At 42.8% G+C, this 26,824-nt stretch overlaps 1 protein-coding gene across 11 annotated transcripts in view; it reads right to left on the bottom strand.

Moving 5' to 3' along the window:
- NRG1 (neuregulin 1) overlaps window positions 1-26,824 on the bottom strand; it is a 703,230-nt gene that overhangs the window by 31,339 nt on the left and 645,067 nt on the right. For all 11 annotated transcript variants that reach the window (XM_073345927.1, XM_073345922.1, XM_073345924.1 and 8 more), the window contains one exon: window positions 7,623-7,752. In XM_073345927.1, coding sequence (XP_073202028.1) covers window positions 7,623-7,752 — 130 coding nt within the window. The remainder of the gene's footprint in view (window positions 1-7,622; window positions 7,753-26,824) is intronic.

Below are 26,824 nucleotides of genomic sequence, written 5' to 3' on the forward strand. Positions count from 1 at the left end.
CTCTCTCTCTAATTCTGGCCTCCCATTTGTACCTTCTTGCAATCTAAATTCAAGAGCATTCTGCTCTGCAGCTGCATTCATCTAGAACAGTCTTCCTGTACCTCTTCAACCCATATCAGATTTTCAGCTGCACTGAAATCTCATTTCTCCCTTGCCTGGCTTTTTAAAGTTCTCTCTCCCTTTGCTCACTATTATCTGTGGCATTAATTAACAATAAGGATATTAACACACTGCACTTACATAGTAGTTGTATTTTTTAACCTTGTAAAGTGTTTTGGAATTTCATACAGAACATACGATACAAGATAAGCAGTGTTAAATACAAATGGATGCATCTTTGTCCAGATGCATTGTACAAGATTTACTTTCTTTCAATACAGGTACATTTTGAGTGTCTGAAGAGGTTTTTTCTAAACCGATTGCTGTAGAGATGAATCTGTTTATCAAAGGAACAGATTTTAAGCTTTCCAAAGCACGGATCCTGTCTTCTGATATGTTTGTATGGCCTTAGCACATTAGGACCCTGATTCCAACAGGGATCCTTGAGCACTACCATAGATAAATTCAATAAAGAATGAAATAATAAAGACAGAGGAAGGTTATGCCACTGGGCAGGGAAGTAGGTTGAATTTGGATTTGTATTAGCAAACTGGAAGAAACAAAACTGCAATAGAGTGTTTTATCCTGTTAATTTAATTCTTATTTTACACTAGGCTTTTACTGTTAAGTATCCATCCTCGTAGTAGTAGTAATGATACCGTGTTCTTCTACAGTGCTTTTTATTACTAAATCTCAGACTAAGGGCCGTTCATGCCTACCCTGGATTTCCATCTCCTGACTCAGGCCAAACTTTAAATGATGTCTATGAGCATTTTGCTGATTAAAAGGCTCAGGATCAGGCCCACAGTCACTGGCCTCTGGGGTCCGCTTGCTCCTTGTTCTATTCCTGTTGTCAGCAATGGGTGCAGCTGCATTGGTGTTGGCAATAATTTACATGCTAGTGCATTTCCAGTCTGATCGGGGTCAGGCTTCTTGACACAGCACTGGAAAACAATTTAGCTGTGTTTATACTGACACTTAAACTGTTGTCAACACTGGTGCAGTTGCCAACCATTGCAAACAAGGGCCCAGTGTGGACAGAGGGTCGGATGACCATTTCCACTTCTGATTATTCGTGCATGTGAAAGGCATTTTATTGCGGACAACCAAAATTCAGTGCAGATTACAATTCTGCCTGTCAAACTGTCTCCTCTGGATTATACATGTATGAACAGGCAATATTTGAAAGTACCTTCTTATATTGTAATTTCTCCAATACTGTCACTAGTCATCACTCTCTTTTTTGGTTACCCACATAGCATTTTCAATTCTTTCCTTTTCTATATATGGGCCAGTGTCCACGCTCAGTTACATCAGTGTAAATCAGAATAAGGCCAATGAAGATAAGAGCTGCTCTGGATTTACAGTGGTATAACCGAGAAATTACTCTGGGCCTGTATCTTCTCTACTGGCTAATTAGAGGCTATACCAACTATTTATTAAAGAAATTGGATGGCTTAAATCATCAGGACCACAGCCTTTTCCTTGATCCGATAAAAGAATAATCATAGAATATCAGGGTTGGAAGGGACTTCAGGAGGTCATCTAGTCCAACCCCCTGCTCAAAGCAGGACCTATCCCCAATTAAATCATCCCGGCCAGGGCTTTGTCAAGCCTGACCTTAAAAACTTCTAAGGAAGGAGACTCTACCACCTTCCTAGGTAACGCATTCCAGTGTTTCACCACCCTCCTAGTGAAAAAGCTTTTCCTAAATATCCAACCTAAATCTCCCCCACTGCAACTTGAGACCATTACTCCTTGTCCTGTCCTCTTCTACCACTGAGAATAGTCTAGAACCATCCTCTCTGGAACCACCTCTCAGGTAATTGAAAGCAGCTATCAAATCCCCCCTCATTCTTCTCTTCTGCAGACTAAACAATCCCAGTTCCCTCAGCCTCTCCTCATAAGTCATGTGTTCTAAACCCCTAATCATTTTTGTTGCCCTTCGCTGGACTCTCTCCAATTTATCCACATCCTTCTTGTAATGTGGGGCCCAAAACTGGACACAGTACTCCAGATGAGGCCTCACCAATGTCCAATAGAGGGGAACGATCACGTCCCTCGATCTGCTCGCTATGCCCCTACTTATACATCCCAAAATGCCATTGGCCTTCTTGGCAACAAGGGCACACTGCTGACTCATATCCAGCTTCTCGTCCACTGTCACCCCTAGGTCCTTTTCCGCAGAACTGCTGCCTAGCCATTCGGTCCCTAGTCTGTAGCTGTGCATTGGGTTCTTCTGTCCTAAGTGCAGGACCCTGCACTTATCCTTATTGAACCTCATCAGATTTCTTTTGGCCCAATCCTCCAATTTGTCTAGGTTCCTCTGTATCCTATCCCTGCCCTCCAGCGTATCTACCACTCTAAAAGTTTTTCTAGTCCCTGATGATTTCTGTGTTTAGTGATTTTTAAGTTTGTAAAACGACTAGTCTCCATGTTTTGACTAACTGTACATATTAATAGAAAAGATCAAGAACAAGTCTCTTTACTATAAGCTAATATGTAGTATAGGTAGGTAGCACAGGAATATGTTATCAATATTTACATGAACCACTGTAAGAACTGTGCCTTTAATTGCTTAGTTCAGAACTGTTAACACTATCCTGCCTCTTGACCCACTCAGACTTGGCAAACCTTTCAGTTAGCACTGTAATAAGCTTACCTTTTTTCCCCTCAATTAACAGTTTTCTGGATCATCACATTAATTAATTCCTACTCAACCCATTCCATTTGCAAACAAGGATATAGACAATTATAAAAATAAGAAATTCATTCTTTTGTTGTTAAGCAAAGTCAAGTAATGTCTCTGCTAGAAAGAAGCACTGTTTTCAACCACCGAAGCTGTAGCATAAAATCACTTTGAGGGAATAACAGCAGCAAAGGCAACACAAATTGTGTGGTGTGTTACTAAGGAAATATCAAATTAGCGTAATCAAAAATGGGTTATGGAAAGACTGTTCAAAACAGGGCTTGAAAAAACATGAAGAATACTATATAGAGTCTTCTCCAAATAAAAGAGATCTGCTAACCACTCTCCTTTTCACAATACGGTTAAAATACCACATGGTCTGGCACTATTAGACTTCGGGTAAAATTTTCAAAAGCACCTCCGTGACTGAGAAGCCTAAGGCGTGGGCTACACCTAAACATTATATTGCCTTCGTTACATTGCCCGGGGCTGCATAAAATGTCGCGCCCTGTGCAACACAGTCAGGTTGAACTAACCTCCATTATGGAGAAGGTTCGGTCAGCGGAAGAATTCTTCCATCACCCTAGCTACTGCCTCTCAGAGAGGTGGAGTAACTACAGCGATGGAAAAACCTGTTTCCTCGATGAAGGACGCATCCAAGGTAAGGCGTGACAGCAGCATGCCCTGTCGCTATGATACCGTAGTATAAACGTGAGTCCCATTTCCAGAAGTGATGTAGGCACTTAGAAGCCTACGTTTATGCCTGCACTGCTCTCAGAGGTGTGACTGCCGCTTGTAGACATACCAGCCTAGCTTTAATCTAGCTAGCAGGCTAAAAATAGAGGCGAAGACCTGGTGATGCACAAGGCTGCCTGGGATTGCAGGTGTGTACTCGTGTTGCTAGCCCACGCCAGGGTCTGTGCCACCCTGTCCTCACTGCTATAGTTAGCCAGGCTACCTAGCTGAAAGCTAGTGTGGGTATGCCTACTCAAGCTGCAGTCACATCTCTGATTGCACAGTAGGCATACCCTAAGTCTTACTGAAAGCAAATGGGTACGTCTATAGTGGAAGAAAAGACCCATGGCATGGACATGGCTGGCTCAGACTCACGGGGCTCAGGCTGTGGGGGCTAAAAATTGCTGTGTAGATATTTGGGCTTGGGCTGGAGCCTGGGCTTTGGGACCCTTTCCTCTTGTGGAGTCCCAGAGCTGGGCTCCAGTCTGAGCCCAGTGAACTCAAACCAGGTGGCCCTGGCCAGCCATGGGTGTTCCATTGCTGTGTAGACATATCCAATGAGGTGAAGGCTTCCAAGGCCCAGATACTCAAAGGTGTGTAGGTGTCTAGCTCCCATGGGAGTTATGCACCTAAATACCTCTGAGGACCTGGGTCCAGGTGCCTAAATCACTTTTCAAAATGACTCCTTTCTCATTTAGGCACTTGAAAAAGTTTTACCCAATGTCTCATTAAAAAAACCCTCCAAACCCTCTTTTTTTGACTGAGATTATTCTGTTTAGTCCAGGATTGTAATTAGATTACACAAAAGAGAAATGTATACAACACTGTGCCACTGTAGATGTTGCTATATGCAACGTTTCAGGTACAGTACATTGTAGATACATACACATCTCAGAAATAAATCCAGGTAACTAACAAACAATCAATTCGCTCAAAATTTATACTAGTATCAGTGAAAACAAAATGTGACACAGTGTTAATTATTATACCTTCAGTTTTTTGGAAATCACTTTTGATTACACAACTTCTGACTTTAGCAATAGGAGACAGATTCACGGGGGGCTTACATGACCAGAGACATTGCCTGGAAAATTCCATGGTTGTTGTGCATCTGAGTCACATTTTTTGATTCGTGTTAAAAACAATTTAGAACAATGAGGCTCATGCTTTAAAAATTTTGTTTTTGCTCTCAACAGATGGAGCATATGGAAAATGTGAACTTGCTACCAAGGCAGAAACATGAAGAGCAAGTACCATCTTTCAAGTTTTTTGATTCCATGGGCACATTCTGGAAAAAGATTTGTTATCACAGTAGAAGGAAGCAATGTGTCCTTGACAGATATTTGTTTTAACAGACACTTAAAAATAGACATCCGTATCTTTAACCATGCAAGAAAATAATGCTACTTTGTTTCTTCAGATTTGCAGTATGTACCCAATAAAACACAATTCAGATTCTCATGTCACTGTATCGCAGAGACATTTGTCTTGTTTTGTTACAGTATAAACAGCTTCAGGGCTGGTAAATATCAAAGAGACATAGCAGAAGAATTGCAAACTAGTTGTGAGCTTAGCTCTCCTTTACAGTGAGCTCCCTTTCCACTGCTTTAGTATAAATAAAAATCAGATCCTGTGATTTTACATTGTAATGACTTCTCCAGATATTTCTTTTGCTACCCAGAATAGTGCCCTGCACAAATTTTAGGGAGTTATTTTTGTTTTCACTCTGATTCTAGATTTAACACTTATTTCTTTTCTACATCAGAAAAAATAATTTAAGAGGGCCTGGTACATTTAACACAAAATAAAATTACAATAATAAAGTGCAAACACTGTCAGATCTGGCTATTTCAAAAAGTGTCTTGAAATACAGTGAAAAAGAGGTGACTCTAAATTCAACAGAGCAATACCAACGAATAGTAAAAATGTTCTGCACGCAGCAAACGTGTTACGCGCACAGCCATGGGGGCTGCTATGAAAAGTTCTGAAGGGGGTACGAGGAGGAAATGAAGAGGTGGAAGCACTGGAGCTGGTTTCTGGTAGGTTCCCAGGGGTGTAGTATTAAAATTGGGTCATCCTGCACTGCTCGGTTACGATGATCATGTAATTTTAGTGCAATTGTCCCAAATCAAAGTTGGTGCTTTTACTTTAAAGAAAATGGTTATAAACAGCAATAGAATAAATAGTCATGATTCCAGCAGCTTGGGAATTCGTGACAAAACAAATCTGGTTAATTGCAGGTAAGATCCACAGAAAAAGGCAAAACTGAAGTGAACAGAAAGCGTTTCACTAGAGTGCAGCCAGTATTTCCCGGAAGCAATTTCTATCTTCTCCTTTCCATGTGAAAGCAAGGTATCTCTCCACCCGCACTTTACATGAGGTTGCAGAAGAGCAATTATTGGGTTTTGATTTTTAGCCTTTATAAGACTGAAAATTCATGTGATTACACCAGATTGTGTATCTTACTGACTAGCTTCTGCTGCCTCTCTTGAAAATGCTAATATTCTTACAGAGAAAAGTTCCCTTAAGGTTCAGTTCTTCAGGATACTGAATGCCACGTGCTGAAGTCAGTGAGAATTCAGAGCACCCAGTTGCATCTGGCTCTGGTCTGTGATCAGCACCACTGCAGCATCCAAAGGTACCTGTTGTACAATGTGCTATGGCAAGATGCAAAGCTTCAGCCACAGCAACTGAATTTATACTTTTCAGAGGGGTAGCCGTGTTAGTCTGCTCCTCGTTGTTTGTATTTATCCTGGGTCTTCTGCAGAATAATGGGCTGGTGGAGGCTATAATTTGGACTTGTTTGTGACAGCGAAACTAGGCCTCGATTCAAGAAGGGTGCTCAGGCACGCATTTCAAGCTAAGAATGTGCTTGAGTGAATTCCTGAATATGGATCAATGTTAGCACATCCTTAAGTGCTTTCCCGAATCAAGGCTCTGTGTCTAAAACACTGACATCCACTGATGAGTTCAGATGGCAATCTACATTGCTTATTATGAAATGTGCATTTAACAAAGTAATAACTCCTGTTATTAATTTGACCTCATTAGACCCGGCGACTTTGTAGTCACCTAACTTCAAAACAAAACATTTTCTGGTGGCACTAAGTTTTCTAAATAATATTTTAATTGATCTTTAATAAGTCATTTGTTTTACTACAACATGTTAATAAAAATTAACTACTGTATGTGCTATACTGTATGCATGTGCTATATCAGACATAGTTATTCCACAATGTATCTTTTCATTATTTAATCAGTGATACCTGTCCTCTAAGATCTAACAGCCACGATTTCAAATAATAGTTATCTCAGGGTATCCATATGCCAGCTGGGCACATAGCACTATCTGTATTTTGAAACCATCTGTGGAGTTTTAATAACTATTGTGTGAGCTATCTATAGGCTTGGCTTCATTGCAACAGTGAGTACACTTGAGTTATTCCACTAGTCTAGACTAGCCTCTCAGATGAGACCAACCACACCATGAAACAACACTCCAGCTACAAAGAGTGATGGGATTAGCGGCACAGTGATTGGATTAGCAGTTGATGAGTTGTTGTAACTCGAGCTATTGCATCCCCACTGCATTATTAGCTCAAGGGTGTCAAGTGGCTTCTCTGCTCTGGGCCAGAGCTAGAGAGATTAAAGCTAGTTTGGGTATGTTTACATGAGCAATCACACACCGTGATTGTAGCATCGACAAACCCCAAGTGTCAGCACCACTCAGGTTTCAACCCCTTCCCTCATTCCCCCCCCCCCCCAAATAAGCTAGCTAGCTCGAGTATAGAGCACCACTTAACTTGAGCTAAAGATTCTGTGTAGAGATGGGAGTCAGGTTAGGGGCAAAACTCAAGTTATACCTTGAGTTAACCTTGCAATGAACATGAGCCCTGTTACACAGGAGTCATTCTCAATAGCTAGAGAGTTTTCATACCAACTCTGCCACACAAAGGTGAAGATGCGTCTAATGCTTCTGTTAAATATCTGCTGGGCCGTTTGTGGGAGAGAGAACTGTTCAGATATTAAAGCAATTACTTTGAGAAAAATTACACGAGAAACATGGTGGCTCCACTGAAATAAGCCAAAGGCTTCTTACCTGCACAAATATCTGGGGGGATTTGGAAGGTCTTTGACCATGTAACACTCTCCCCCATTGACACAGAAGGCTTTCTGCTTTATGTCACATTTTGTGAGATGACTTGTCCCAGTCGTCGATGTAGAAGTGGCTGGAAGAGAGAAGAGAGAAAATACAATTCAGGATGCTTTGGTTCTTTACTGAACAGTCTTCGGATTTGAATACAATTTAGGCATGTGTGTGGAAGAGACATGGGGTAGGGAAGAATTAGTCATTCTTGTGAGCTATCTGCATGTGGCCTCCTAGAAATAATCTGAGTCATGGAAAACAATAGTTAGTGAGGGCAGTATAGTGCTGACCAACTTAAAGAGCACAAAGAGGTTTACAATTCTTAGACATGCTCCATGCACATAAACTGGGAGAGTTTAAAATTCCATACTGCAACCCATCAAGCACCTGTAAATTCCATCAGAGCTCAAGGACATTTCATTAAAAGGACTGTGTAATTTATCTATGAAATTACTTCAATTGCAGTAAGCCTATTGTGATAAGATCTTCAGAGCAAGGATTGTCAGTCACTATAGGTTTGTGAGGCCCTCGATTGGTTGTCCTCTAGGTGCTACCACAATATACATGTTAAATAATAAATATTAATAATACTATATAATGTGATATTATGACATTCCGGGATACAATCCAAACTAGTGAGGGGCTCGGTCACCTCTGCCCTGCACCCTTGGGTGCCTTATAATGCTTTGCTGATATAGCTCCCAGTGGGCCACTCACAAACAGACTTCAAGCATGCAGGTCACCCCCCCGCCCCCCACCCCGAGTGCCTGCCAGCCACACATAAGTCACATTCTGACTTCTACCACCTGGCTACCACTTGCAGGGTGACCGCAACATGCTTCCAGTCCTGGAATTTCCTCCAAAACCATGTGTTCTGCACTCTCCTACCCTTTCCTGGACAGTCCAGATATATTAGGTCCGTTGCCTCTCTAAGAGGCTCAATATACAACAGTTTGCCACCCTAAATGGAGTTACCCACATAGCTCACAACACTGGATTAGTTCTGACTGAAGAATAAAACAAGTTTATTTACCTACAAGGAGAGATATTTCAAGTGAGTACAAGTATAAGGCATTAAAGTCAGAAATGGTTACAAGAGAAATAAAGAGAAACTAGAGTGAGTGAGTTCAAGGTGAAGTCCCATAACACTGCTGACCAAACTCCCAGGTCAGGCCCAGCTCCCAGAGTCTACGAGCTGTTTAGACTTTGGGAGCCGCAAAGCAGGCAGGATTTCTAAGGTTTACCTTATTAATTTGTTTATATTTTGTAATTTTGTTTTAAAGTTAACTGATCCAAAACCATCCAGCTGTGCATATAGCTTGCTCATTCGTATAAACCTGAGTTCCTAATGCTGTTTTCCAGGGCCTCCCTCCCTCCTTCCTTCTATTTGTTTGCACCCACTTGTTACATCTTGGGTTCTGATCCTGATTGGGGCCCCGAGGTGCTAATGAAATGTGAACAATTAATAGTAAATCCTGATAACAATCCATTCCTTTCCCCTTGCCCCTCAGGTAGGCTCAGTTAAATGAAGGCCATATCTGGTCTAGGTCAATAGACCATGCTTTAAAAGCCTGGGCTAACATGTTTTAACATGATGTTTCACCTACTGTAGAGAGTGCGTCATGCTGGCTGGTTGTGGTCAACCCTATGGGGAAACCTAGTCTAAGCATGGCTGTAGTAGTCCAAAGACTCTGTCAAGTGTGAGGTTATGTCTACATTGCACAGCCTAGGTCAGCATAGCCACCTAGTATAGATGCAGCACATGCCAATGGGAGTTCTTCTGCTCGTGTAGGAACACCAGCTCCCCAAATGACATTAGCTATACTGACAGAAACACTCACATCCCTGACCGAAATTAGGGATGTAAATGCTGTTTAATAAGTTAACCATTTAAATGATTAAAATATTTTGTTTAAACGGTTAACAGAGTAAGCAGCTGGGCCCGCTCTGGCCAGGTGGTGCTGCTCTGGCTGCTTCGGCTGGGGGCCATGGCTGGGCCCACTCCTGCTGGTGTGGGGCCGCTGAGGTTAATGGTGAAGGCGGTTAACCGGTAAGACTAATCGGTTAACATTTTACATCCCTAACTGAAATATACACTGGTGTAAGTTTTAAGTGTAGAACAAGCATACGTTGAAGTGAATGTGGGTCTCAGTAGGTGATACATTTTAGACTGGATAGGACTGGAAGGTGTAACTTACACTAGCTTAGACTCCCTTCTGAATTTAGTTCAACCTATGAAGCTTGACTGCGTATTGCCCTCCTTTTAGCCCCTTTAAAACATTTCTTCTTGAAAGTAAGACCATTGTTCTGAAGACATCCTATGGTTCAAAAATCTAATGCATTAATTTGAAATGAAAAGCAATACTGTCTGCCTGAACTCCCACCGGCAAAGCTTATTACTACCACGAAGACTAATGGAATGTTTGAAATTGAATTATAAGGATAGTTGTAGGGAACGAGCCTGTAGCTATCTATAATTGCTCCGGTCATCCTGCTCGGCACTTTTTCTTTAAGCAACAGCTAGATCAAAATTGATCATCATGGAGTTTGGAAGTAACCGTTAGTGCCTTGCTGATGTAAAGTGAACTTTGGATGGCTGCAGTGGCTCTGAACAAATTGTGAGAGATGGGAATACAGTGTCATTCTCAGACAAACCCCAGGATAGAAGGGATTTACATAGTTTTGCCAGGAGTTTTTTTTCCCCCTCACTCTTAAGTTTGGCATTGTGTGTCTTATAAATCTTATGCACGTTTTTTTCCTGTCTTTCTGATAGACTAGCACTGCAGTCTCAATCCACTCTGTCCTCAGTCAGTTAGTTCTGGAGACAGCTTGTCTTTGATGCATAATTTTTGGTGGATAAACCAGTATTAACTCTATCCGCTGCATGTCTATTTTGCAAATTAAATTTAAAAAGCACCAAAATCATGGTGTTCGCTTTCCCTTAAACCCACATGGCGGAAGAAATGTTGAGTTCTGGAGCAGGTGGTCCTCAGAGCAGATTTCACTCAATCCATAACAAGCCCCATAGCTCTTGCCTTCCGTAACTCATAAAGTTCTCAGAGGGGGCCCTGAGGGCCTGAGTTATTTTACAATGTATTGACAATGAGCTGCAGCGGAAAGGCATAGCACAGAAGTAGCTAACATATTTCTCTGTTACGTATTTAATCATCTAGTCAAAATTTTTACCCTAATTTCATTTCTATTTTATAAGCCCATATTAAATAGGCACGAGTGATATGTATATCTATTTGCATGATCCACTTTCCCTAATTCATTGTCTTAATTTCCTTAAAGGATAAACCACAAATCATAAAACAATTTGTAAACATCAGGCATAAGCAGACATTTAAAAATACTGGGTGTTCCATTTTCTTTTTTCATGACTGCGAGCAACATTTTCTTTACTAAACAACTGGACGCAGCATAAATGACACGTAACATTCTCACTAATGCAAATATTCACAAGGCAATGAAAGACAATGAAACCTCTTCTCTCCTGAGGGAGCTACTCGAGCACAAATAGAAGACTAGAGAGGTATCCTAGATACTATCTTTCTCAAAATCGTAGACGTTTTAGACACATTTAATAACCGTTCTCTAAAAAATGCTTCACACTCCACCCAAAAGCCTCAGGGAAGCCCAATCTCTTAATTCAACCTTAGCACAACTTCACATCAGACAGTCATTGCAAAGTCATGGCAATTTTTTGCTTACCTGAGAGATCTCTAACCTTTCTGTGTCTTGAAACATGGAAATGCATGCTCGTTTGGATTCTCTCTCTCCCCCCTTTTCCCAAAATGGAACTCTACAGTAAATAATGTTGCTACAGCTTTAGGACACACGGATCCTTTATAAGAGCCTATGACTCCATCTGCTACCACTGCCAGAGTTCTAAGAAGGCTCCGTGTTCTCATTGTGAGTGAACATCTGTGCGATCTAAGCACAATAGAAGCCTATGCCTATTTTAATCTAGTTTCTGCAGACATCGGTGTAACATCAGAAGACACACTCTCAGCCACCCAAGGTGACAGGTAGGATGTCAATGCTCAAGTGAAGAGAAAATAAAGTACCAGCCTCAGTGCACAGAAAGGATCATTATTCTATCTGAAGGCAGCTTATAGGTCATGAATAAGATTAGTTGCTGAATTGTAAGTAGACAGACTTGTCTCCTTTTGTGAGACGAGATGAGAGAGAACGCTCAGTATATCATACGTTTCTATGACTAAACACCACTATCAACCGCAGCCTAGTTATAACTCACTCCAGCGAGAGAGACAGGGACAGAGATGAAAAAAGAGACAACTCTGAGACAACATATTCTGAAACGATGACACCACATATCCCTAAATGGAATCAGCCTTACTGTCCCCACATTCTCCCAACTGGAGCTCAATCACCCTATTCTATGCACAAACCCAACTCCCTACTGACCTGAACATTAGCCACTGAAAGATCTGCAGGGTGGATTAATTTCCCATATGGCCTTGGACAAGTCACTTCATCCTTGTATGTTTCAGATTAACCATCGGAAGGCTTATCCTGCTAAGTAATGAGCATCCTCAACTCCCACTGACTTCTTTGCTTGGCACCTCCCAAGAGTGATCCCCATAAAACAGAGTTAATAATATTTAATTATCTGCCCAACTCCAAGACATGCTGTAAGATTCCTTTATGTTTATATAGATCCTCTGAAGAGGTATTTGCAGACAGCTGCTAATGGGTAAAGTTCCCAATACAAACACTACACAAACAGAAGCTCGCTGGGTAGGTTTTCCACTGAAGTCAACAGAAGCTCTTCCATTGACTTCAATGGGAACAGAGTTAGGCCAATACCAACTGCTTTTGAAAATTCCAAACTCTGTGATTTTGGAACACACAGGAGAAATTTAGTTTCACCAGAAATATGGATGGATATGTTCCAGCTTCTTTACATTTCATGCTTTTAAAAAGGAAACTCTAGCCATCCTTAAAACTACACACTGAAATTTCAAAATATAAGATTAACCGCTGGGCAAGAAAAAACTGCTAGAAAAATGTTTGGTGTATTATAAATAGGCATTTTGGGTCAAAAGACCAGATTCATCAGTATATTCTGGCTGCTTTGCATCACTCTGGTGATGCAGTGTAGCCAAAAGTCCCGTTTGGCTGGCAAATTACTACGATAATAAGGGCTTTAAAGAGCCAGGTTTGCATCGCAGGCATGGCATAAAGCAGCCAGAGCATACTCATGAATTTGGCCTGTTCTAGTCAATTGCAAAACTGAGGCACATATAGAAGTAACTTTTCAAATGAGCAATTTGTGATTGCCCAAGCTTTAAAACTTCATAATATTCACGCACAAATCAGTATTGTGTGCACACGTTTGTGAGAAAATCTGGGACAAAAAATACAAGGATCCCTACAATGGGTAGAATACACACCACTGCAGGCCAAAATATAAAACAAACAGAGGAAGACGCAAAGAATCACAAAATCACAAGTTTCACCAAATGCCTTTGTCATCATAGTGTGAAGCTGCAGACTTTTGGAGAGAGAAAATGGGTAGATGTATCAGCTTACATTTATCCAGAACCTTTTATTCGGATGGCTCCCAAAGCATTTTACAAACTGAACCAATAGAAAGACCATAACCTTCATCCATCAGTGAAATGCAGCCACCTCTGAGGTGAAAGATGACCACTGTTTGTAATAGTACACTGCAAATCTACATATTATTTTAGCACAGGAAGCAAAGACTAAATTACCCAATTAAAACTGCAAAGAAAATTTTAGGTTGGCAGAATGCAATTATGTATGGTGAGTTGGAATCTGGCCATAACACAGGGGTCAATGCTCCTACCCTTCTGAAGAATGCCATAGGATCTTTAGGACTAGATTCTGCCACCTTGTGAATGTTGAAGAGTATCTTTCCAGGTGGTTATTTGTAAAATAAGATGCTACTCAATGTGAGGTAGGGTGGCAGAAAGTGGCCTTGAATGGCCAGGTTGTCCATTTTGTCAGAAGGTTGACAACTCCAGTAACAAGACTCCATGTTGGGGCATCAATTCCTACTGACTCAGAAGTGCTTGCTACCTACTGTACCACCATAGCATAGAAAATGTCTATCCAAAATGTGAGGGGGTCGGGGGAGGTTGTCTCAGCTTTTTGTGACATACCTGTGAAGCCACAGACACAGCACAAACATTTCTAAGCTAGTGTGCAACATCAGAACAATGTGAGGTAGCACCTCACAACTGAAAATCAGCTGTGTGTCATGCCTTTCACTTCTTCAACAAGCATGTCACTCTGTCTGGAGTGGTTCATGACCGTGAGTGCCTACCTCAAGGCAGACTGTCAAAAACAGGGCAGATACCCCAAACTGGCGGTATGTTCTATAATTAGTGGAGTGGGGGCAGGGCCTGGGGCAGAGCCAGGGGTTGAGCAGTGAGCACCTGGAAAGTTGTCACCTGTAGCTCCAGCCCCGGAGTCGGTGCCTAGACAAGGAGCCGCATCTTAACTTCTGAAGAGCTGCATGTGGCTCCGGAGCCACAGGTTGGCCACCCCTGCCTTAGAGAGACAAGGTGGGGGAAGTAACATCTTTTATTGGACCAACTTCCGCTGGTGAAAGGGACAAGCTTTTGAGCTCACACCGTGATCCTCTTCACAGGTTCTAGCAGAAGAGTTACAAGATCTGTGGCTTTTGTTGTTGAATGGCACATTTCGAGAACACACTGCTTGGGCTAGTCCATAGGATATAACCTTTTAAAATAGATATTTAGCCTTAATCTTCAAGAAGGACTATTATATTAGTCACAGTGTGGATGATATTCTGTGTAAGTTCACAGAAGATCTTTTAAGGAGCCAGTTCTGCTTTTAGAAGCCAGAATCAAGCACCTTAACAGCCAGGGAACGATTCTATAGCTCTCTTACAGTGGCACTATCTCTTTGAAGATCAGGGCCAGCTAAAAGGAAACAGGAAATCACTGGGTCTGGGAGATAGAAACTTCAGGAAAGTTTGAGAGAATGTAAACTGTTGTTGAACCAACGCAGTTTGTCCCGCTCACCTCCATGATACAGAGTCAGAAGCAATTTCCCTTCAAGAGTGCAAACCGAAAAAAGAAAAGCAGAAAACTAAAGACTAAGTCTTCAGTTCCTTGCGCCAGATCGCTTCCTCCCTGATAGGCCGACAGACTGACCCAGTTGGCAGCAGCAGTCCGGCAGGATCTGCACAGCATCTCAGCTCACCGCGGAGGGCTGAGAGGAGACGTATGCACCAGGCAGCATGACCAGGAACATTTTTGTTTTGTTTACTTTTGAGATAGAGAGGGAAATTTAGAGGCTGTTTTTAAGGAAGTCTGATTAGTGTTTCATATGAAAACACGAGATGAGACGTGAGCCCTGACTGCACATAACACAGGGGAAATTAGAAACTTGGGGAAATCTGTGATTAGGCGAGATGAGCACAGAGAGACCTGGCTTGCAATTGGGATTTCGGACAAGCAACTCTTTACAACGCTACAGATGAGGTCAGCTCTCACTTCAGGGAAATCGGAAGAGGCTAAACAATGCAGCAAGAGATGGCAAATTCACTGGTAATGGGGGGTTTAAATGCCCCCAATCCAATTGGAGGACAGAAGAACAGCAAAATAGATGGTCATGTTGGGGTACATGGTACAGATAGAAAAAATGCACAAGGTATGGCCAAAAGGTCATGTGTCTAGGAAAGTAGGCTCTGAAAACATGCATGGGAAACCAACAGTCGAATAGGTAAGTGCCTTATGTTTGGGTCCTGTGTCAAGCATCGGAGAAAACGTTCGCATTTGGAGTGGGGAGACAGACAAGGAGGCAATTGTGGCTGCTATTATAGAAGGGACATTCCAAAAGCTGACTTCCACCCCGAGCTGGAGAATACACGTTATCCTGAACAATCTGGGTGGCCAAGTCAACCGGGGTAGGGAGTTTGTGGCTCATCACAACCCATTCATTTAAAGCCTTTGCAGACAGGAGGCCAATGCAAATGATTTACTGAGCTGCAAATTCACAATATAAATGTGCAAAGAATCCTGGAAGTCTGCAACGCATTTGATGAGAATGGTCTCCTATACAGAGGGCCGTATTCTCATTTACAGTAGGTCCCTTTGCCCAGCTCTGGCAGTGCAAAGGCATTTTAAAGTGGGCGTGAATGTAATTTATACTCTGAGGCCTCTTCACAATGCCTACAGGGGTCCTTGTGTAAATGAAAACCAGGCCCTGAGAACCTATGAAAATAGATATGGTCCCGTTATCAATCGAGTTGCTCAGAGATGCTCATGTCAGTAATACAGTTCTAGAAATAAAGTGGACTTATATACCCCTTCTTTTTCTTAGTACAGCTTTCTCAGGTGTACGGCAGATTGATACCTAGTGGGAAATTAATCAGATACACTACATATGCTGCATAGATGCGGGCAGGAAACCTTGAAGACAAATGCCAGGAACTTTCCTGGCATACTCAAGTGTTAGTATCACTCTTACATTTTTATTCCTGATCAACACACTTGCATAATACTGGTTGGCCTCTATGAAAAGGAAATGATCCCTTGTGAATGTCCTAGGCACTGCTTATACAGCTTAATGTAACACGCTGACAAGTTTCAGCTGCCCCAAAGAGAAGACAAGCCTGGAAGCATCAGGGGAAGGTTTCTAATGATACTCAGAAAAAGAGACAGATAATACGAAATAGGATAACGGAGCTAGTTCAGGAAATGGAGCCAAAAGTGCATCCACAGTGGGCCTGTGAGTCATGGGGATCCCCGCCCCAACAGGGCCAGGTGGAAATGATAAGAGGGATGTTACTGCACATGGAGCAAGAGCTCTATAGCAACTAGACCCTGAGGAGTTTGGAGAAACAAGATGGCTCCCTTTCATTACAGCCCCAGCAAGGCTACATTTTAGGTTTCTCCATTTACACAGGAATTCCCTGTTCCCTGAATTCTCTCCACAGAACCACACCCAGATCTCCCTTGGCTGCCAATAAGATTGTCAGTAAGAGACAACTGGAGTGATGTTTTTGTAATTAGGACACTTGCCTATTAGGAAGTGGGCTGACACCCTCAGAGCACCAGGAGCCCTATTTCATACATGCCAATGAACAGACATCAGAGGCACACACTGCTACAGAGGTATCTACAAAGCTGACCTGGATTTGAACCAGCCAACTAGACATGAAAAGGGTCTAGCCTCGCTCTTTATCAAGCTGCGGTGCCTAGCACAATGGTGCCCTGATCCTGACTCGAGTCTCTGGGTCTGACTGTAATATAACCAGTAACATCGTCATCATTTCTATCCCACAAATGTAGTGTACAGTAAATAAATGTACACAATGATTTTAACTCCAAGGGCATTAATAAACCCCTGTTCTTGTTTGGTTTCTGCAATAACAATTCCCCCAAAGGGGAAACACTAACACACATAGGTCCCAATCCTGCAGCTAGGTCTGCAGAGGCAAACCCTTGCACCTGCTGAGGTCTGCTTGCCTGGATCTGATTGCAGGACTGGTGCTGTAGTAGTTCACTGAGCCAGCAAGTACGTAAGGACACATACTGGAGTTCTTATTCTTGGTTACAGGCTCTTTTTCCTCTCAGATCTATGGTTTTGTCTTCCTATGTGAAATGTTTTGCTATTTGTGTGTCTCACCTATTTTAAACAACACATTCAATTATAAAAAACCCCTACGCCTAACCATTGTGGCTTGAGTTAAACTGAAATAAGGTAGTGAAGTGCTTCATAAAACAGGCCATCTAGGTCAGTGTTATTGCTCAGTCTGCCAAGCTTTTACTGCTCCTGCATGCTATTGTAGTAAGTGCTACATTATAAGTTCAATAAATTAATGCTTTAGTCTTGATTTATATGCTGATGATATCTACCTATTTGCTTATGAGATGGACTAATGAAATACTTCCATCCCATAGAGATGTGTGATTCAAAGTCTGGTTTTCTTCCCCTTTTAGCTGTAGAATTTTTCTTATTAGTCCCAGGTGTGCACTCAAATTCTGTAGATAAACAGAAATATACTAACTCTACTAATTTCTATTGGTCTACTCCTAATTTCAGTTTAATCTTTCAACTCTTTAAGATTAATGCAATCTGCTGATGGTGATAGAGACAAAGTGTCTTTGAATGCTAGGTAGTAAAGTCCATTCACCAGCTTCCTAAAATGTCATGCAAGCTTTTCATTATAAAGGACATGTCAGCTAAATCCAACCTGATAACTGTAACGTCCCTCTCTCCTCTCACTTCTCCATTGCTAGGGCCCCAATACAGCAAACCACTTCAGCATGCGCTTAACTTTAAGCATGATCCTAAATTCATCCCCACCCAAGAAAGCACATGTTTAACTTTCTATTCTTAAGTCCCATTGACTTCGGTAAGTCTTCTGTATGTCCTTAAGAGCTTTGTTGAAGAAGGATGGATTTAAGCACATGCTTAAGTGCATTGCTGACTCGGGACCTAAGTCAGGGTCCCAGGTTAAATCTGCTTGCGTGAGTGACCAATGTCCAATCCTCCCCTACACATTCTAAAATGTCCAATCTCTAGTGCTGCTCAGTATGAATCAATGGGTATGTCTACACTGCATCTGAGAGCAAGCCTCCCCATCCAGGAAGCTCGCAGGGCTCGCAGTTGTGTGTTGTTCTGATGTTGTGATTCAGGTTGGAGCTCAGGCTCTTAAGCCAGGGGACGTGCTTAAAGTTAAGCACTTGCTGAAATGCTTTATGTACTGGGTCCCAAGCAATGGAGGAGTGAGAGGAAAAGGGGTTTTACAGTTAGCAGATTGGATTTAGCTGAAATGTCCCAAATCTGCCTTCTGTTCAAGGTTTGCTACAATGAGAAATATTCTCTAACTCTGTCGGGAAATATAAATACCTGAAAATAAAATAAAATAAAATAAAAATGCTTCTGAAAGTTATTCAGTGTATCGAGGGTACAAAGGTTTTCTAAAATAAAGACAATTACTCATGCTCCCTCTCCACCCTAACATGGGTGCAAAGGAGCAGTGCCCTATGGATGCTTGGGCATGGAAGGGGACATGCCAATGATGAAGCATTATGGCTTTTCTCATCCCTCAGACAACTCCTGGGCCCCTCTGTGGTGCACAGCAAAGTCTGGCTCCCAGTTTGTGCTCCCAGCCCATGGAGTTTCTGTGTAAATCAGAAACCAGTGTAGAATGATCCCCCAGATCCCTAGTGGAATTTATTGCACAAAGAATTTCACCCAGAAAGTAAAAAAGATGACTCGCAAGCTGTCAGGTGTCTCCTTGATAACTAGGATAAGACAGTGGCACTTGGAAAGGTCTCATAAAGACCGTTGTCCAAGGATTGTTGCTAGAGACAGCTTCCTTCTTAATGCACTGAAGTCTGAATTTATTTGCCAATTTACTTTGATATTCATGTTCTCACTGACATTCTTCAAGGCCTCAGAACATTTTTATGAAGCACATTGCAATTTAAAACAAGTCTTTGAGAAATAACCCACAGAAAAGAAGAGCTATTAATTGCTTGACAGTTGTATCCCAATTCTTCATGCCAGCCATGCACTGTTCTCCATGGAAAAGGTTATTAGAGTCTGACAAACAGATCATAGCACCTAACAAAGCTATTGGATCTGGCATGTGGTTTCTGCTAGGGGAGCCACCCTCTGGCTTTGCCTGAGAGCTGCTCATCCAGCCACAGAGCGACAATCTTTTCTGGGTGGGTACACATGGAAAATTCCACTCCAATACTCCATCAAAGCACCCCTTTGATATGCCTCTTCTGAAAAAGAGAGACAAGGTAGGTGAGATCTTTTATTGGACCAACTTCTGTTGGTGAGAGAGACAAGCTTTCAAGCTTACACAGAGCCCTTCTTCAGGTCAGCTGTTCTTCTGAAAAATGCAGACATTCATTTCCGTTTTCCTTCTGAGAACTTATCACAGCAGAAGAGAGTAGTGGAGAATGATATTAGTAGGTGTTTTGCTTTTAGCCAAATCCTAGAGGTCTTGTAAGCAAGGTCTTTTTATAGAGAACTGTCAAGGCACTTGAAACTGCCATCAAGCAGCGTGCTTTATATATCAGGGAGACTTTTCTTTTTCCCCTCTCACTTAATTTCCAGCCCAATGGTATAATACCATTTAAAAATGAATGTGTGTGTGTGAAATGATACACCATCAAATGTGCTCCTGCCAGGAAAAAGGTGACTTCAGAGCAATTTTTTACACAAAGCAACATATTCCTTCCCAGTTTTCCCTTTTTACTTGACTACTTTCGGAGATAAACCCTGCTGATTTTAAAACAGATTAGTTGAAAATATAATAGCCAGCGGTTCTCAAGGGCTGTTCAGAGATTTGTACCCTCAAAGATTTTTTTGTTCCATACAGGGTAAGAGGAATCAACTTTAACAAGTGGCAGTAGAAGTTGCTAGTGTTTAATACATGTTTTTCATTTTAATTAGATGTACATTTCTGATGCCTGATCTACACCCCAGGCTTCTGACAGCAAAGCTACGTCAGTCAGAGGTGTGAAAAGATGTGATCTCTGAACAACAGAGCTGCTCAAAGTCCCTAGTTTAGGGGAAGTTTTTACACGATAGCTTGTTTTGGTCATGGTTGGCGGTTTTACTAAACCGGTATAAAGCGCAGCTTTTCCAGGATTGCTGTGTTCATACTAGGAGCTCTTTGACAATACAGTATACTGGTATTCCTACAGCAATAGTGTCGTGTAGGCATGGCTTATGTGTCATGCCCTATGTGTCCTAGTGTAGACATGGCCTTTCAGTGAGAAGGTGATAGAGAATGATTGCTCATCTTATTTCAGTACTGCAGAGTCTTTATTTAGGGCCCATGGAAGCCAAGGGCAAAACTCCAGTGTGAATGGGATTTGGCCCTTAATGCATAAATGACGGTTCCTGTTGTCAATTTCGCTGTTCTAAAGACAAAGAGTGGAGTATTTCTGGTCATGGGGAAGGAGAGAATTTAATTGTCCTTGTCCTCCAAGTAGGCTGTCTCATTCACCTGCTATTTCCTCGCTGACAATTATATTATTAATACAGCCTGACAGTAATTTGGATTTAATCAGCACCTGCAGCAAAGTGTGTTAGAGCAAACCAATTCAACACACACATTACTGTGCCTGGCACTTCTGAAATGTGTGTGTGTGGTTAGAAAGTACAATAAAGGCTCCACAATACCAGGCTTTCCTTGCCTCTAAAAAAGTGATCTAATGTCTGTCAATGAGAAAATGCAACGTGGTAGAAGAGTAAAATGTGCTCAGGCTGAGACTCAATGGCACACTTCAGCCAGCCGATAATTTCAACAGTCTCGTTCTAAACCCGTCAAAAAGGTGATTTACAATGAAATGCTGACAGGCTCCTAACTATAGCTGTGCTAATGGCCCCACTGTAATACACGCGTCTCTATCCATAAATCCACCTCCCTAGTACATAAATCACTAACAAGTAACATCAGCTAAACTTCAGCTCTATAATCTTGCTAACCTAGAGACTGTAGCTATCCCTGTGAATGTTTTCTTTCTGGTCCAGATTAAGAGAGGACCCTTGGTATCCAGACTCAGTGGTCCAAAGGGAGAGGACACTGCAGAGAAAATGAGTATGAACGATAAGAGCCAGGAGGGAGTCCAATAGGGGGACTGCCGATTAAAGAAGCAGTCACTGTGACTTTTAACACCCAGCCCACATTCAAGGATCCCTTACAATTAAAGCCCAGTAGTCTTGTGGAAGAATGTTCCAAACATGCCCTCTCACAACAGCCATACTGCAGGGCTCAGGAAGTTAATTTAAAATGCTACATACTATTTCTAGGAGGGGTACAGCGGGACTGAGCCACCACAGGAGCCCCTGAACTAGTTTTTGCCAATTCAGGCAAAACTCCTTCAGCAGCCCTATGGAGCATACATCAGAGCAGGAGCGAAGCCACCATATACACAGATGCAGCACACGCTCCTCCCAGCAGCCCTACCCTGGCAGCAGGCATGGAAGGGGGATCTAGCACCAGTGACAGCTCCAATCTCCACTGGACATTGAACTCACAGTCTAACACTGGGGATTAGGGCTTTCCCCGCTCCCCCCACATCCCATTCACAATAGAGCAAGGCCAGTCACAATGTCACTCTGTCTTTAAGAGAGGGACTGTGGGAGGAAGGAAGCTCCAGGGGTCTGAGCGGGGATGATGTCTTTTTGTGGGGGCACATGAAATGATGGTGAACCTCTGGCCCCATGATTCCCAATGGTAAAAATGAGATCACTGTCACATGGAGACAGAGCAGACATCTCTGACTATTCATTCACAAAGCCACATGATAAAAAATTGGTGGCAAAATAAAACCATGTGCACACACAGAAGCGGCAGCAGTTTAACTTAAACTGGTTTAGCTAAACTGATGTAAACCCTTACGTGGGCACTCTGATTTCAGTTTGAATGGATTATTAATTATAACTTATTATTTGTATTATTGTCGCACCTAGGAGCCCAAGTCATGGAGCAAGGACCCCTTGCGCTAGGTGCTCTATGAACACGGACAGTTCCTGCCCCAAAGAGCTCACAATCTAAATATAAGATAAGAAACAACAGATGGATACAAACAGATGGAATGGGCATACAAGGAAACAACAAGCCGATATTGGTCAGCTTAATAGACTGAGATTTCAGCACATCAATGGCCTAACCCCTGTCAAGTGTTTTGGTGAGATCACAGCAAAGGGGAATTTTAAAGAGGATTTTGAAGGAAGATAATAAGGTAGCTCTGTGGACGTTTACGGGGAACACGATCCATGTATGTGGGGCAGCATGTGACAAAGCATGAAGATGCTTGTTTGAAAATGTAACAAGATGGAGGCTTGCATCATGGGCAGATCAGAGACCGGAGTCGACACCTTAATAGTGAATGAGAGATGATAGGCTGGGTAGGGATAGAGCATGATGGGCCTTGAAAGTGAAGACAAGCAGCTTGAGTCTGAGACCAGCGGAGGAATGCAAAGAGAAGGGCGACGCAGTCAAAATGACAGGCTTGGAGAATGATCTTCACAGCAGCATTCTGAATGGCTCTGAATGGGGCAAGGTTGCATTTGTGAAGGCCAAAGAGATGCAGTAATTGAGACACAAGATGATGAGAACCTGGAGGAGAGTTTTAGTTGGGTGAACAGATAGGAAAGGCCATTTCTTAGAGATGTTATGCAGACAGAATCAACAAGATTTAGATCCAGCCTGGATGTGAGGACCTAGAATGAGGTCTGAGTTGAAAATAAGGCCCAGGTTACAGTCCTGAGTGACAGTGGTGCTGTCCACTGTGAATGAGAAAAGAGGTAGTGGGAAGAGTTGGGGTGGTGTGGGAAGAGAGATTAGGAGCTCTGTTTTAACCATGTTGAGCATCAGCTGTCAACTTGACACCTATGAGGAGATGTCAGAGAAACAGGCTGAGATTTGAGTTTGGACAGGAAGTGACAGATCTGGAGCAGAGAAGTGAGCACAGAGATGGTAGCTGAATTTGTGTTTGCAGATGAGATTATCCAGAAATAAGATGCAGAGGGGAAAGAGAAGGTGACCAAGGACAGAGGCCTACGGAACCTTGTATCCTGAAGGTTTAGGATACTTGTTTCAGAATAGTCTTTAAACATGTATTCCGGGATGGGGAGTTTTGCCTGGTCCCTGGGGACCATTCTGGAAGTTAATAAAGAAGCAGTTGTTGAGATCAGAGCTAGTGTGTTGTGCTGCCTAAATACTCTACACAGCTGTAACATACTGGCGAGGAGGTGTGCTGGCTGATGTGTGCAAGGCATTATAGGTGGATGCAGTGCTGTGGTACTCCGAGGAGCTGCTTCCTGGGACTGGCTGGTTTCCTGAGAGAGGAGAAGGGTCCTAGGAGCCCTGAAAAGCCAGAATGAGTTGCAGGAGAAGCGTGGAGGTGCAGACTCTGGGTTCTTCAGTCACACTAGGGAAGGATGCGCTACAGCAGGGAAGATGAATTCGAGACTCAGAAAGAAACATAGACACGTTATGTAGAACACGCCTGCTGTTATCTATTGGCTAATGGTGTAATGGACGAGACAAAATGAAAGTTTTATCCTCCTCAGTGTTGTGGGTTGCAAGACCTGTGGACTGATTCATGATCTCCTGGGGCCAAGAACTACTGAAATGGTGACATTGGAGGCTATAATTAAAAGCAGAGAAGGATCATTATGAACCAAAGCCACCTGTTTGTGTCCTGTGGTTTAAATTTTACTTCTGCATCAGGGTGCCTAATGAATCTGTCTCACAGTTCGTGGTATAACTATGCCAGCTGACAGCCAGGTGTGAATTTGGAAACGGTTGGGAGGATATGCTGCATGACCATCAATGATGGCATAATAATGAAGCTATGCAGGGAATGATTCTTGCAGAGCCCACTCGAACACTCCAAAAGGCCATGGATATTTCTGTGGTGCTGGAGATGGCTGCCAGAGGCACTTGCCATCTTTTCTTGATCCCCACCAAGTGGATCCACAAGTTGAGGGATAGGAAAGGGATGGTCAAGCCACACTAGGAAGGTCCAATCTCCTGATCTTCTAATGCTAGAGGGAAAAAGAGTGGGCTACCGATGTGGGGGGAATCATTCTCAGATAGAGTGCAGGCATGAAGACTCAGTGTCATTATTGTAAAAAGAAGGGACATTTGGCTAGGTGCTGCAGAATGAGAGTCAGGGAATGCAGGGATACCTGAAAGATGAAGGGGAATAGGATGCACCATGTGGAAGGAGCATCAGCTGGGGACCTTGAACCGGAGGAAGAGGAAGCAGATGAGTTGCATGCTCTCGTGAATCAAATGAACTCTTGTGAGGCACCAATCCTAGTCAAGATACAGCTGAATGGGCAGAATGTGAAAAATGGAGCTTGATACAGAGGAAGCAGCTATAGTGTTGGTGCAAGAGACCTACAAAGATATCGCTGATGCGTTCTCCAGCTTGACTTTATCCCCTACTTGAGCTATACTCAAATCCTGCACTGCGGAGAAAATTCCCATATTAGGGAGGGTGGAAGCGGAGGCGAGGGGGCTCGTCTCCCTCTCTTTGTGGTAGCTGGGGCAGGGCCAAACCTTTTCGGATAGTATTGGCTCTTCACCTTGAAGCTAGACTGGAAAAGACTCCTGGGATCATTGTATCACATAAGCACAAGATCAATCAATGACCTTTTGAAAAAATATGAGTAAGTATTTAGAGAGGAGCTAGAAGAACTCCAGAATCTCAAGGTGAAAAAAATATGCAGATCCCGTTTCACACCCCTGATTTTGCAAGGCCCACCCTTTTCCTTACGCTCTACAAGCCAGGGTAGAAGAGAAACTCTGACGTTTAGGGACTGCAGGGATTAGCTAAACAGTGAAATCCTCTAAGTGGGCTGCTCTGGTAGTGCCGGTAGCAAAAGCTGATGGTTCCATATGTATGTGTGGTGATTACAAACAAACTGCAAACCAGGCTACCCACTTGAAACACTCCCCCATTCCTTGCACAGAAGGGCTTTACAACAAGTGGGTGGGTGGAGTCTTGTTTACCAAGCTAGATATGCCAACAGGTAGTCCTGGATGAAGACTCACAGGCTGTGATCACTGTCAATACACATAAGAGACTCTATAGGTATACCTGCTTACTGTTCGGGATTTCCTTTGCTTGCGCTATATTCCAAAGAGTCATGGAAGAGTTACTGGTTGGATTGCGCAATGTCCAGGTATACCTAGACAATGTTCTTATTACAGGAGAGACAAAAGTGGACCATCTACGGAACTTAGAACAGTCCTACAAAAGTTAAGGGAGGTGGCGTTGTGACTCAAGTGCTCAAAGTGCATTTTCATGGCTAAGGAGGTGGTTTATTTAGGACATAGTGTTTCAGGAAAAGAACTGCAACTATTGGAAGAGAAAGTTAAAGACATCAAAAAAGCTCCAGTTCCAAAAATTGCACGTGAGCTCAAGGCAGACGTCCCTTCGCCTTTTAAACTATTATGGATGATTCTTAGCAAATCTGTCAATGATGCTTGCCTGCCTTCACGCACCGCTAGAAAATGGCGCAGCGGGACACTGGGGTAATGATCAGGAGATCACCTTCAAAGAAGCCAAAGGGCTTCTGAAGTCAGCCAAACTCCAAGTGCATTTTGACCCCACGTGTGACCTGTTACTTACTTGCAATGCTTCACTCTGTGGTGCAGGTGCTGTACTTTCACACTGGAATATAGGACTGACAGGCCACTCTGCTACGCCTCACGCTCCTTATCGTCAGCAGAACAATGGTATCCCCAGTTAGATAATGAAAGATTGGCTATTGTCTTTGCTGTCAAGAAGTTCCATCAATATCTCTATGGGTGACAATTCACTATAACAACTGACCACAAGCCACTTTTGGGACTTCTGGACGAAGTCAAAGCTATTCCTTATATGGCCGCCATGCCTGCAATTTTGGGCATTACTGCTAACTGTCTACCAATATCAGCTGATTGATAAACCTGGAGTGGCTCTGTTCTGCCCCAGGTCTCTCGTTTAGTATAGCCCAAGTTGATAGTATCTTTGGACACACATCTGTATTTTCACAGGTGTTGTGAACTAAGTCTCCAAAGCAGAATTCTCCTCTGGGGATCACGAGTTATAATACATCCCAAGGCAAGAAGGTTAATCCTGGAGAAATTGCACAGAACGTACCCTGGGATGACCCAAATGAAAACTGTAACCGGAAGTTATGTCTGGTGGCCAAGCCTAGATAGAGAGATGGAGTAAGTAGTATTGTGCCATGCCACATCCCAACAGTTAAGAAAATTGCTTCCAGTAGCAGACCTATCACCAAGGGAATAGCCAGGAAGGCCTTAGATCAGACTACACCTCAACTATGTTGGTCCCTTCCTTGGGTCAATGTTCCTTGTTGTGGTGGATGCACATTCTAAATGGATGGAAGTCATTCCAGTCAGAGTAGCTACCTCATCTGTAACAACTGAGGAGCTTTGCTTCTTGTTTAGCGCACATGAACTGCCTGAGACCGAGGTCTTCGACAATGCTAATGTCTTTACCAGTGAGGAATTCCAGGCCTTCTTGAGGGCTAATGAGATCAAACAGATAACATCCGCTTCCTACCACCCATCCACACATGGGCTGGTAGAGAGAGCTATTCAGGCCTTTAAGAATGGACTCAGGAAGGTT

This window comes from Lepidochelys kempii, chromosome 5 (genome assembly GCF_965140285.1).
Source record: "Lepidochelys kempii isolate rLepKem1 chromosome 5, rLepKem1.hap1, whole genome shotgun sequence".
Lineage (NCBI taxonomy): Eukaryota > Metazoa > Chordata > Testudines > Cheloniidae > Lepidochelys > Lepidochelys kempii.